The sequence below is a fragment of the Mytilus trossulus genome, chromosome 13 (genome assembly GCF_036588685.1).
Source record: "Mytilus trossulus isolate FHL-02 chromosome 13, PNRI_Mtr1.1.1.hap1, whole genome shotgun sequence".
In the NCBI taxonomy this organism is placed as follows: Eukaryota; Metazoa; Mollusca; class Bivalvia; order Mytilida; family Mytilidae; genus Mytilus; species Mytilus trossulus.
The window spans coordinates 15432349-15446775 of record NC_086385.1 but is presented as its reverse complement, the minus strand read 5'-3'; the positions used below and the strand labels follow the sequence as shown (position 1 = coordinate 15446775).

Genomic DNA, 14427 nt, shown 5'->3' with positions numbered 1-14427 from the left:
CTTTTGAAAATATTTCCCAGAATGCAATAGATTCTAAAACAGCTAATAAATAATTATAATAACTACAAGAAAAACAAACATGAACAATGCGGTATGGGCTTTGCTCGTTGTTGAAGGCCGTACGATGACCTATAGATTTCCATTTCTGTGTTTTTTTAGTCTTTTGTTGAGAGTTTTCTCATTGGCAATCATACCACGTCTTTTTTCATATGAACAATACCGTATTAAAGACTATCTGAACAAATGTGCAATTTTATTTAGGGGCCGGCTGAGGCCCGCCTCCGGTTGTGGTGTATTGTCGCTGCGTTCAAGACTTATTGGTGACCTTTGGATGTTGTCTGCTTTTCGGTCGGCCTTTTCCCGCCATTTGAAAACAAACTAATTATCTAAAAAAAAAAGCTGTATTACCATTTAATATTTATAGCTTATGTTGTTTCTAAACTAATGCTCTTCTGACTTCAAGTTTGATCTATTTTATGACTTCACTTATTAAAAACTTAGTACATCAATAATTGGCACCAATCACAGACATCCAACATAACTGACTAAACAAATCAAACAAAAGTACATACATACAAATAAATAAATAAATATGTCAACGACACCAACGAAAAAGTTATTAATAGTTTTAAAATCTGATACAGACGCAAACTAACATTATGGTAGTTGATAGTACAAACAGTCAAAAAAACTTCATTCTTGTATACACTTTCATAAAAAGTATAAGCTATATAAATAAAAGTTAATTTAATATAAATATAAGGGTTAACACAATGAAAACAACACTGAATAGACATCTTCCGTCCTAATTGCGCATGCATCACCAGGAACACCCAAGGCTAAAATCCGAATGGCTGGATGCACATTTTCCGAATCAAATTCGAAATCAAAATACAATTCCATACGACCAAGGGGGAACATGATAGCACACAGACTAATAAATGAATACCTGCAAAGTAAATAAAAAGATATAATACGTCAGCACTTAAAATCTATAACGCAAGCCAATCTACTATTATTTGTGAATTAGACATTGGTATTCATCTAAATACTAAAAACACTGGTATTCAACTCGCTTTGACGACATTCTCCATTTCTATATAATCCTATTTTTAGCCAAGCTTCCAGTCTATGCTAAAGTTTCAGTTCTATGGCTGGTTATACTGTTGTATACTGTTTTATATTAAACTCTGAATGTCTATTTGATGACGTCACTTCTAGTGCCTCATTGCTTTGTATACTTGCAAGTGATTGACATTTACCACTCGGATTAACCTTTGACACTAGGTGACCTTCTGTGTTTTCTTCCGACTTGTATTTAATTTCTGTACTTGTTAGATTTTTAATTATGGCTTTAAGTTTGCGTGATTTTGACTGTAGTTTTTGGTTTTCAGGTGGTTCTTCGTCATCAATCTCTGGTGAAACTGTATAACTTAATTTGCAGCATGCGTACAAATCTAAGACTTTAGACCGAATAGTTTTATTACGTCCCAAATAAACAAATGGTGTTAACATTCCACCGATTTTTGTCACCATGGCAGGAACGGCCATTAACATAGGATCAATGTCGCTGTCTTTGTCGGCTAGTTTCCACAGAAGCAAGATTGCGTAGGGTGAATAACACAACAGGAAAAAACCTGGAAATACAGCCAATGAAAAGAGAGATAGAATTCATTTCTTTTTTCTTTTTATAACGTGTTATCAATACACAATAATGCAAAAATGAAAAGAAAAAAAGAAGATGTGGTAGGATTGTCAATTAATGAGACCGCTCTCCACCAGAGATACTAAGCAATAAAGACTTTATATCCTATTTATAACATTGATTTAACACACCAAGTAAAACACATTTTTTTATACTAAATTTAATATACAATAGAGGAAGTTACAAAAATCAATCTAATTATTATTTTAATTTTTAATTGAAACCATAATTATGCCAATTTCACTTAGACATGCGCAATAGATATGAATGGAATCGGGTTGAAATGTAAAGAAGATAGTTTCAAGAAAACAAAATAATTCTTTTGAGGTTAGGCGAGTGTATTTTTCAATTTGTGGATTTTCGAATTCGACGAACCATTTTCGATCTATCTTTTCAAATTTCATGCTTTTTTGGTATTCCAATCTCCTCTACCAAATCAATTATTCTGGTGAATAGTTTATGTGTCACTGACTCAACAACCTTGGAAACCAGGCAGAAGCTAGCGAACAATTGCTAGCGAATAAGCCAGCGAACAATAAGGCGATATATCGAGAAACCAAAAAACAGAATAAGACAACAACGGCCGTTAAATAAAAAAATATTCAAAAAGGCAGAAATCAGTTAAAATATAGCAATTTTATCTCAATTTTGAAATGTTTTTTATCCAATCTATTAATTTAACAAGTCGCATAACTTTTTAGGCTAATATTCAGGACCACAATAACTATGCATCTATCAACGGATTATTTGTAGGTGTAGGGCCACCTATGCACCCTCTTCAATTTAGAACGTAAAAGTAGTCCTACTCTGTAAAATATAGCACCTTTTATGTCATTGTTTAATGTAGAGCTCAAAATTTGAAAAAAATGTCAAAAAATTAGGGGGGTCGGCCTATTCCAGGGCTTCTAGAGAAAAATAATGAGGGGTGTCACGGGGAATGACTAAATAGGTCTTGTAGAGGAGAAACAGGCACTTCTTTTGCGCTAGGTATCGAAGGGCGCTATGTTAAAAAATCTGAAATTAGAGCTCAAAATTCGAAAAAAATGTCAAAAAATTAGGGGGGTCGGCCTATTCTAGGACTTCTAGAGAAAAATAATGAGGGGTGTCACGGGGAATGACTATATAGGTCTTGTAGACGAGAAACAGGCGCTTCTTTTGCACTAGGTATCGAAGGGCGCTATGTTCAAAAATCTGAAACTAGAGCTCAAAATTCGAAAAAAAATGTCCAAAAAATGGGGGTAGGGCCGGCCTATTCCAGGAGTTCTAGAGAAAAGTAATGAGGGGTGTCACGGGGAATGACTATATAGGTCTTGTAGAGGAGACACAGGCACTTCTTTTACGCTAGGTATCGAAGGGCGCTATGTTCAAAAATCTGAAACTAGAGCTCAAAATTCGAAAAAAATGTCAAAAAATTAGGGGGGTCGGCCTATTCCAGGGCTTCTAGAGAAAAATAATGAGGGGTGTCACGGGGTATGACTATATAGGTCTTGTAGAGGAGACACAGGCACTTCTTTTGCGCTAGGTATCGAAGGGCGCTATGTTCAAAAATCTGAAACTAGAGCTCAAAATTCGAAAAAAATATCAAAAAATTAGGGGGGTCGGCCTATTCTAGGACTTCTAGAGAAAAATAATGAGGAGTGTCACGGGGTATGACTATATAGGTCTTGTAGAGGAGAAACAGGCGCTTCTATTGCACTAGGTATCGAAGGGCGCTATGTTCAAAAATCTGAAACTAGAGCTCAAAATTCGAAAAAATTTCCAAAAAATGGGGGTAGGACCGGTCTATTCCAGGAGTTCTAGAGAAAAATAATGAGGGGTGTCACGGGGAATGACTATATAGGTCTTGTAGAGGAGAAACAGGCGCTTCTTTTGCGCTAGGTATCGAAGGGCGCTATGTTCAAAAATCTGAAACTAGAGCTCAAAATTCGAAAAAAGTGTCAAAAAATTAGGGGGGTCGGCCTATTCTAGGACTTCTAGAGAAAAATAATGAGGAGTGTCACGGGGTATGACTATATAGGTCTTGTAGAGGAGAAACAGGCGCTTCTATTGCACTAGGTATCGAATCTACCCCCATTTTTTTGACATTTTTTTCGAATTTTGAGCTCTAGTTTCAGATTTTTGAACATAACACCCTTTGATACCTAGTGCAAAAGAAGCGCCTGTTTCTCCTCTACAAGACCTATATAGTCATACCCCGTGACATCCCTCATTTTTTTTCTCTAGAACTCCTGGAATAGGCCGACCCTACCTCCATTTTTTGGACATATTTTTCGAATTATGAGCTTTAGTTTCAGATTTTTGAACATAGCGCCCTTCGATACCTAGTGCAATAGAAGCGACTGTTTCTCCTCTACAGGACCTATATAGTCATACCCCGTGACACCCCTCATTTTTTTTCTCTAGAACTCCTGGAATAGGCCGACCCTACCCCCATTTTTTTGACATTTTTTTCGAATTTTTAGCTCTAGTTTCAGATTTTGAACATAGCGCCCGTCGATACCTAGTGCAATAGAAGCGCCTGTTTCTTCTTTACAAGACCTATATAGTCATACCCCGTGACACCCCTCATTATTTTTCTCAAGAAGTCCTAGAATAGGCCGACCCCCCCTAATTTTTTGACATTTTTTTCGAATTTTGAGCTCTCGTTTCAGATTTTTGAACATAGCGCCCTTCGATACCTAGTGCAATAGAAGCGCCTGTTTCTCCTCTACAAGAACTATATAGTCATTCCCCGTGACACCCCTCATTATTCTTCTCTAGAAGCCCTGGAATAGGCCGACCCCCTAATTTTTTGACATTTTTTTCAAATTTTGAGCTCTAGATTAAGCAATGACATAAAAAGGTGCTATATTTTACAGAGTAGGACTACTTTTACGTTCTAAATTGAAGAGGGTGCATAGGTGGCCCTACACCTACAAATAATCCGTTGATAGATGCATAGTTATTGTGGTACTGAATATTAGCCTAAAAAGTTATACGACTTGTTAAATTAATAGATTGGATAAAAAACATTCCAAAATTGAGTTAAAATTGCTATATTTTAACTGATTTTCTGCCTTTTTGAATATTTTTTTATTTAACGGCCGTTGTTGTCTTATTCTGTTTTTTGGTTTCTCGATATATCGCCTTATTGTTCGCTAGCTATTGTTCGCTAGCTTCTGTCTGGTACCTTGGAAACTGTTTTTAACTCATGAGTTGATAGGATTTCTAATAACAGTCAGCTAATAACAACGTGTTTACTCTCAGATTACGACAGATTATATTTACAATAAACTCGATCCGGGACTATTTTCCTTTAATATATCAATGTAGCGGTGTGCAGATCGAAGCTAGAACTGCCGGACAGGTATCTCAATAAGGATTTTTGAAGGTGAGTTCGGCATACATGTGATTCTTCCGGCGGGAGTCAAAATCTTCCGCTTTTCTGACCCTCTTCCGTCCCTCTCGTTAAAATTTGAAATCTTCCGCTTTTTGAAAATGTCAACCTCGAAAATTTTCAGTAGACATTTTTGTTTACAAAACTTGAGGGAATTATCATGCTTGGCTATGGCGAGTCCAACAGTGAGAAGATTAAATGTTGTTGTGTTGGTATGTAATTCTTTATTTCAGTCCCTATGACAAAATAGTGAAAGGATGTGATTAATGATGTACTCGCCTTAGTGAGAACCCTGTCGGGGAGTTTGCCTCATGAGGTGTTGTCTATTGTTGTTGGTTTGTTTTATCATTTTATTCCTCGTTATAACTTTGTTGATGTATAAAGACATATATTTCAGATATTTTTAATTGCAGATGATCCATTTCCTTCTTAAATACAGGAAAAAAAACATGATAACCTGAAATCAAACTTCGCTAGAATATCGACGCCACGCCAATCCAATAGATTAATTTTAACTTGCTTAACATTCAGTAGCAAATTTTTCCTACATGTTCTTATATTATCAAATTAACTACTGTGAATTCATTATTTTTCGTTTGATTCCAATTTTCGTGGCTTTCATGGGGACAGGGGAACCGAATTTTGATGTTCAACAAATTACACTTTTTTTTAAAGGAATGTATGCAGACTTTACTTAAACCACGAGTTTTGATATCCACGAAAATAAAAAAAATCATAAATCTACGAAAATTGGTACCCACGAAAATAAACGAATCCACAGTATAAATAAAATAGGTAGGAATGGTAACAGAGAGGTTTTTTACTGTCCGTCGAAAGTAGACCAATTTGACCATATTTCTATTTCCCAGACACCCTTGTGTCCGAATGATATCAACTAACCTATAATTATGACAACGGTAATCGCCAATTCTTTTTCCATCGTCAACTTCTTTATTTTCTTCATTAATTGTTGGTTATTGCTGGATCTTAAATGAGGTTTGGATTCTTTTATTACCTAAAAAGAAAAGTTTATTATGAACAAGAATGTGTCCAAAGTACCTGAAGCGGGACAGACGGACGAACGAACGAACGAACGAACGAACGAACGCACGTACAGACGTACAGACTGACAGACGAACGGAAGCACAGACCAGAAAACATAATGCCCCTATACTATCGTAGTTGGGGCATAAAAACAGCATGCTTAAAATACCGATCCTGTTTCGGATCTTTGCTTAGGTTTACTTTCTGTATTGGTATTTTTAACTTCAACCAATGAAATGACATTTATTACATCAGGTATTTATTACATCAACCAATGAAAAGTAAAATTATAGAAAAAGTACCGAACTCCAATTAAAAATGGAAAAACCATTCATAAAAGGCCGAACACATCAATCAAAAGGGAAAACAACTACTGTGTTGTAGGCCGTACACTGATGATAATGATTTACTTTTATAAATTGTTATTTGGATGGAGAGTTGTCTCATTGGCACTCACACCACATCTGCTTATACCAATGTGAGCAAATGAAGACATAACAGGAACAATGTTCAAAATTAAGATACAGTAGTCAGCATAATGACATTGTGGTACAATCTTAATCACTATAAAACAAACAACTGTAAATTTTCGGTCTACAAATTTTAGAACGTGAGTATTAATGGCAAAATCAAAAGCTCAAACACATCAAATGAAGTGAAAATATCCCTTATTCACTGTCATATTCCTGACTTGGTACAGGCATTTTCCTTATGTAGAAAACGGTGAGTTTAACCTGGTTTTATAGCTCTTCAAAGTGCTCACTATTTATTTTTAATTGTATTGTCGTGTTTCCTTTAACAAGAAATTTGTATCGACAGTTGCTACCTTCTGTCTGTTTTTTTTTCTCTCTGACCCTACTTGTCTTAAAGAAGGAGAGCTTATCATAAAATAACGGACGAATATGTTATTCATCAAAGTCAGAACACTTCAGCGCTTGTTTTGAAACATAGGGCCTCGGGGGCCGAGTGGTTTAAGTAGTTAACCAGTCAACACTGACGTTGTGAGTAAGAACCTCGCTCTTGCGAGTGCACTCGACTCCAATCTTAATTGACTAGGATTGTCAGTTTCCGATCGAAGGTCGGTGGTTTTCTCCGGGTACTCCGGCCTTCTTAATGCAGTGCTTAAAAGTGGCGTTAAAACACCAAAAGTCAATAAAATCTAATCTTTTAAAACTTACCTTAGCATACACTGATCCGTAGTTAAATGTCATTATAATAACAGGTAGGACAAAAAAGATGACTAGTAATGCTATCATAAACGATCGGCCATTGTATTCTTCTCCGATTAAGTCCATTGCGCATGACGTTCCCACGCCTTCGTACGTGTACTGGTTCCATCCGGCGATTGGACCAACGGCAAAACCAAAAGCAATAGCACATGATACAGTAATGGAAACGATACTGAACGTCGAAGATGAATGTTGTGAAAGTCCATGTCTTACCACATAAATGTATCTCTCGACGGAAATCATACACAAAAGTAACATATTAGCTAATCCGCCATATGACATCAGAAAAGCGTAGAACTTGCATCCGGCTTCACCGAAAAACCACCATTTATTGAAACACGACACGACCACCATTGGAACACCAAAAGCTGACATCAAGAACGACTTGAGGCATATGGCTGCGATATATAGGTTAGTTCGGATCAACAGCTTTCGGCTTTTTACGAGTAGTACAATAAGAACGGATCCATTCGTTACTACAGATCCTATGTTTGTTATAAGTAATATGATACCAGTTACGTAATGAAACCAGGCTGGAGTCTGCGCAGCAACTTTTTTATAAAAATCTATTCCTGTTTCTGTAGAACTCGCATTCATTATTTCGGAATAGAAGATTCAATCTTCTTACTGTTCCAGTGCAGTTTGATTTCTAAAAAAAATAGGAAATAAACAAATAAAACTTACATGAAAGAAAATGGGAGCTGTTAAACATAGCATCTTGTGGACATTTTGGATTTCATGCACAATTTTTTTATGTTTTGCAATTTGTAATACGGCAAAATTAAGAATTAGCTGACTAATTTTCCTTTTAGAATTGACATAAAAAAAAAACTTGTAGCTTACGCTTAAAATTGATTGATTGATTGATTAATGATGTTTAACACATCTTTTAGCATTATTGGTGGGTTTTTTTGTGGCTGCCATTTTTACATTGGTGAAGAAGACGTAGTACAAAGAAAAAAAATCAAACCTGACATGAAAACAAAAATAGATTTGAGTCGAGAGCACCGCACCTGATACATGTATGTGCGGGATTCAGCGTTAACAGGCTAGTTATACACTTCTTATACTTTAGACATGAAAGAGTTAATCTCATTTTTAAATTGAACATGTCTATGATTTAGCCAGGTGATTTTAATGTACGGAGTGTTGTTTTGGTTTGGAGGGGTGTAAGTGAGTGGATAATTTCACAGATGAACTAGCTTTATCATCATAAATCAGATTGAATAAGCCGTCATTAGAAGAGAATCGTTCTTAAGTAATAACCAATTGTTCAAAGAACAATTGAATGTGTCTCCACAACATTTTTTTTAATTACTGATGAAAAGCTACTTCCGGTTTACTCAAATTTACTATTGGCGTCCAAGAACAGGTTTCTTCATATAGATTTAATAAATGTATGTTTCTATACATACATGTACCTCCGGTTTTTAAAAGTCACTTCCGGCCTCAGATGATAGCTTTATTCACACAGATCCAAAAATATATGGTTTCAATATACATTTGCCTGTTATACATAAGGCAGCTATTATAAACTTTCGGTTTATTGAAGGTCACCTCTGGCCTCAAATGATTGGTTTGTGTATGCTTATTTAGGAAATATATAATTTCTAGGGTTTTTTTATATAAAAAAGTGCAAAAACGGTTACTTCCTATTTACTCAAGATCACTTCCGGTTGTTATTGGTCAAGGTCGTATGTAAACTAACAGTTTGCAAAAGACGCTGTAGTCCTATGAAACCCCTCATGGGGGGGGGTCCTAGTAATCACATAATCACCATTTTTTTGCCAATATAATCACATAATCATTAAATATTTGCTTATCTTTAGTAATCAAATAATCATAAACTAAAAATACAGTCCTAGGTAATCAAATAATCATAAAATATTTGGCTTAATAATCAAATAATCATTAAAAAAACGGCCAAGTAATCACATAATCAAAAACCCCATGAGGGCCCTCTCCTATGAGTTGCATCAATCAATCTCAAATTGAATCATTCCATGGACAATATAAGATGTTTTTGGATTGTTTCAGACCAAATGTATCATATCTTCATCACTATTAGGCAAACATTTTGCGCTAGTTCTTCTATACATATCTTTACAAGTGACAGAGGAGATCTGACCTTGACCTTTGACCTTGACCCAAATTTCTCTATATTGAACCAAATACCCCAAACCAATATACCTTAGTTATCTATCACTTACCATTCATGCTATACATTAATGTATCACTTATGTCAAATAGAGAAGGGGAAATTATTTTTCTCATATGTAGTCTTCGTACCGCTTCGGTCAAAATTAGACAAAAATCCTTATAATAAGCTATTTGGTACAACAACTACGGATGATATGAAATAACAAGCAAAACAAAACTACACGCAAGAATTTAAAGAGCCAGAACTAGAAAAAAAACATCATAATTAGAAGAAAATCAATAGGTTTGTGTAAAATCAATAACCGCAAAAAAATTGGAAATGCCTAATAATCAAATTAAAATCATAATCTGATTGCACATTTTTTAAATGCTTACTAAAATCAGCCATTTTGCTTAATATCTTTTATATAATTACCCTCTGATAGTCTTTTATTTAGTTTGGTGCAGAAATATAGTATAAAAATTAAACGTTTTAACCCTTGATGTATGATGCTTCATCACTCAATAGGAACCAATGCATTTTACACTGTATACATTACAATAATTCATGTTTATTTATTTTATATTTTTTTTCTCATTATTTTTTTTTCTTTCTTCTTCTTTCAGCTTTTTTTTATATTTATGACAGAGCATGCCAGTATTTATATTTATGTATTGTTCAATTTGTAAAAGAAAAGAGTGTGAAAGCAAATTGCTTGTTTCTGAATCCTTAGTATTATTTCATTTGTATAATATCGTTTAATGTTGATTTATTTGAATAAATATTGTTACTCTGTGATCTATAAAATGGGTTTCTCGGCAAGCCTCGGCGTGCATTTCCAGTACAAAACAGGGTTCATATCATTACCACATTAACATAATATCTTAAAATGCATGATATTTGTCAGAGATATCGTGCATCTTTAATGGTCGACCGATACACTATTATTATCTTCTATAAATTGTGATTATCTATTAATGTGCTTCCCGCGTTCCATAATGAAATTCGTCATCATTCATGAACGTGACGGCGGTTAACTTCTGCTTTTAGTTTCGGAATTATAATTTAAATATGTTCATAGATAATGTATGTAAAATAATTGTTATATCAGGTTGCCCTATAAATAAAATTATATATATTATAGGAATATTTTGTTTTCTGGTCTTACCTTTTTTTATTTTTCACGTGTCATTATTCCAAAGATAATATTATAGGGTTATTGCATGAATATTGGGGAATATTGTCCCGAGTAGAATCTTATATTGCACGAGCTTGCGAGTGCAATATATGTTCTACGAGGGACAATATTCCCCAATATTCATGCAATAACCCTTTTATTGTATAGCAATATAATATTTGAAAGTAAAAAATCGGTTTAAACTAAGATTTTGATGTTGATGACGTCATGAATTTCAAAGATTTATTGCACTAGTGCAATATTAGAATTTATTGCACGCTAACTTTTGGTTGCTTTCTGTGGGAAATATTATATTGCTATACAATAATATTTTATATGGGCTCTCAGATTGCCAATAAAGTTTGATAAAATCACTGTATAGTAGACGAAAAACTACATACGACTTGCTGTAATTATGAACGGACGAAAAGCATGTCAACTATTTGACTTATCATCTTTCGAACTTTACTAATTATATTTTTTAATTGTCAGCTATAATATATTATTTTTTCCATTGAACTACTTTTTGTTTAAAATGTATAGTTCTACTAATCCGATAATAGACTTCGCATCTGCGTGTCAAAGAGAGTTTTTAACTAATTAGCTTAACAATGGACAATAATTGCTAAATACATCGTTACATATATTTCTTTATTAATTATTTTTTTTATACTTCTTACAAATAATTTTATATTCAATTTTGGAATGATATTCTAGTCGCTAACACGGGAGTCAATATTGTAATTTTTGATCAATTACAGTTTCTGTGTTATACCAAGTTTTAACCAATTATAACAATATGGATCATATTTTTTTAACAAGTTTTAACAAGCTATAACAATGTGAGACATTTGAATGAAAAGTCTGACAAATCAATAATAACAGTTGTACTTCTAAACTTGCTGTGTGTGGTTATTTGCGATTTAGAATTGTGATTCATTTTTATGAAGGGATTCAGAATACAATAATAGAACGGTCGATTTTGAAAAAAGTATGAGTATTTTTTTTTTTATCTAAAATAAATTGACAACATCGAGTCAATAAATAGGGTTTTCCGTCGTCCATTCCCCCGTTAAAATCAGAAAGGAGACATTATAAAAAAGAAGATGTGGTATGATTGCCAATGAGACAACTATCCACAAAAGACCAAAATGACACAAACATTAACAACTATAGGTCACCGTACGGCCTTTAACAATGAGCAAAGCCTATACCGCATAGTCAAAAACTTGTACTCGATAATACCCTATATGACATATGATACATGTATAATGTACCTGAAAACACTAAAACAAAACATGATAGTTACAATTCCTTACAAATATCAGATGTCCGCAAAGTTTTTACGGTTACTGCACTTAATATACCCATAAGCCTTCAGGAGCATACCGGTTATCATCAGTTTCATATTTTACCCAAAATAAAAGGGTGTTAAACGTGAAACTGTGAAAAAGAACAAAGCCTTAACCGGCAGGTGTTACACGTATCAATGTTTTTTCTTGTTTTTCTTTTTTTTGATAATGACGAGAAAAAATGTCTTCGTAATCAACAAGCCTGCCATCATAAAATCATGACAATAATTTGTTTTATGACGTCAGGCTATCTAATCCGAATCAACTTATTTTCAGACAAATAAATAATATAATAAACACTTGTCATGTTTTGATTAAGGAATGTAAATACATGTGTATATCGTCCTCGGAAGGATAATCTTTCAACTCAGTATACGTCGTCAACAGACGTTCTAGAACCAGGAAGATCATTCGGCAATCCTCGGTAGAATTCGATATTATCCTGATTTAGAGTAATAATTTCTCGCAATTTGATTGGCTGATATTGTCCTAATAAATTTTTGTACATTTTTTTATTACGTCAATTGGATGTATCTCCCTTAATTATTACATCAATTGGAATTTTCTCCCCTATACCATTTCCCTAATAAAAAATAAAATTGAGTTGCTTTTAATATTTTTAATTTTTCACAGTTTTAGATTGAATTGGTTGATATTGTCTAATATTGAATTTGAATGTAATAATATGGTATATAACAAAATCAGGATAAATTCGTTACACAGTGTTCAATTGTCCCAATACGGAATTATTTGGCTTCGCCTCACCTAATATGAATTCTATTGACCCGATAAATTCTCAGATATAATTTACTGCATTAAAATGCGTCAAATTCAAGGGAATATTTTTTTCCCTTTTTCGGTGAGGTTTACAGAATAGAAAATAATGGGGCACTGTTTGAGATAATGGACCAAAAAATTCGAGAAATCTTGGCTAAGAAATAAGACTCGAGATAGATTGTAAGTGTGCCAAAAAAAAAATGGAATGTTAAGGGCGGTTTAAATATAACGAATTTAGATGACAATGGGAGATTTCAAAAATAAAGAAAGAGAAAAAATTAACACATGAATGAAGAACTCTCTCCCTCCATCAAGTCACGAAAATATATATTATTCATATACATTAATGCAGGACCGGAATACAAAATGAAAAGGCTGTTGAAAAAAAGTTTGTTATCGGATTATTCAGTTGTAAATTCGAGATTTTGAAAAAGGGGGCGTGGTCCCAAACTAGACAACATTTAATTTAGGAGTAAAACAGGTAACTAGTCAATGTTCAGTATCAATGTAGCTTCATAACTGGGTCCGGGCCCCTTAAGCACCCCCTTTTTTTGCTGATGTGCAGTAATTATTTGAACTGAGGTTAATATACATAATTCCCCGTTTGAATGGTTTTACACTAGTAATTTTGGGGCACTTTATAGCTTGTTGTTCTGTGTGAGCCAAGGCTCCGTGTTGAAGGCCGTACATTGACCTATAATGGTTTACTTTTTTAAAATTGTTATTTGGATAGAGAGTTGTCTCATTGGCACTCACACCACATCTTCTTATATCTATAAATAATTCCGTTAGTTTTCTCGTTTGAATTGTTTGACATTGTCATTTCGGGGCCTTTTATAGCTGACTATGCGGTATGGACTTTGCTCATTGTTGAAGGCCGTACGGTGACCTATAGTTGTTAATTGCTGTGTCATTTTGGTCTCTTGTGAAGAGTCGTCTCATTGGCAATCATACCACATCTTCTTTTTTCATAATTGTAACTACCATCAAAGGTTTAAAATTGAATGAATTTCTCTTACACAAATAAAACTACTAATAACATTCGACCACCAAGGTCTCTAAAATAAGATGTGGTATGATTGCCACTGAAACCATATTAAGATCCACTATCATAAGTGACCGGTACTGTCAAAAATAAAAATGAAAACAAAACAATCCCAACAAAATTAAATTTAAACAACTTTCCCAGATATTGGTGGATACAGCGTAGGCAATTGACTTTTAAAAACAATTATCAAAATTGATAATAAAGAATAAGTGTATGTATACTATACTTACCATTTTATGATCTATAATACATCGTGAACTATATGAATGACATACGTATAATAAATATACTGTCAGGTTTTACGGATAATAGAAAGTAAGTATAATGAATAAGTATATAGGTGCTAAACGAATGACAAGGACCATAACTGTGTTAACAGTTAGGCTCGGTAATTATTGAATATTGTCATTTTATTTATCACACCTTTGTCATCAATATAGATTACACCATGGTTTAATTACACACAATTTGATATTACATATTATAAATTAGCTAATTATATAAGGTGTAGGTGTATTAATCAGTGCATTACGTTTGCGCGCTTTACCATTACATTTGCGCGCAGCTTTTGATTACAAT

At 33.9% G+C, this 14427-nt stretch overlaps 1 protein-coding gene across 2 annotated transcripts; it reads right to left on the bottom strand.

Moving 5' to 3' along the window:
* Positions 1–380: 380 nt before the first annotated feature.
* LOC134694614 (green-sensitive opsin-like) lies at positions 381–14204 on the bottom strand. Of its 2 annotated transcripts, XM_063555647.1 has the most exons (5): positions 11003–11170; positions 10663–10706; positions 7304–8003; positions 5982–6096; positions 381–1637 (listed from the first exon to the last, which is right to left on the bottom strand). In XM_063555647.1, exons 3-5 carry the CDS (start codon positions 7949–7951, stop codon positions 1159–1161), a joined length of 1242 nt encoding a protein of 413 aa, XP_063411717.1. In that variant the 5' UTR covers positions 7952–8003; positions 10663–10706; positions 11003–11170; the 3' UTR covers positions 381–1158. The 2 variants fall into 2 exon arrangements, with proteins under 2 accessions (XP_063411717.1, XP_063411718.1); XM_063555648.1 differs by lacking the exons at positions 10663–10706; positions 11003–11170 and adding an exon at positions 14079–14204.
* Positions 14205–14427: the final 223 nt, after the last annotated feature.

What these genes read in the sequence shown, in the direction of transcription:
- LOC134694614 (XM_063555648.1), bottom strand. Translation starts at nt 7,951, where the DNA reads ATGAATGCGAGTTCTACAGAAACAGGAATAGATTTTTATAAAAAAGTT. An exon ending in ACGGATCAGTGTATGCTAAG is followed by an intron (nt 6,097 to 7,303) that starts GTAAGTTTTAAA and finishes TTTTCTTTTTAG; the next exon opens with GTAATAAAAGAATCCAAACC. An exon ending in TACCGTTGTCATAATTATAG is followed by an intron (nt 1,638 to 5,981) that starts GTTAGTTGATAT and finishes CTGTATTTCCAG; the next exon opens with GTTTTTTCCTGTTGTGTTAT.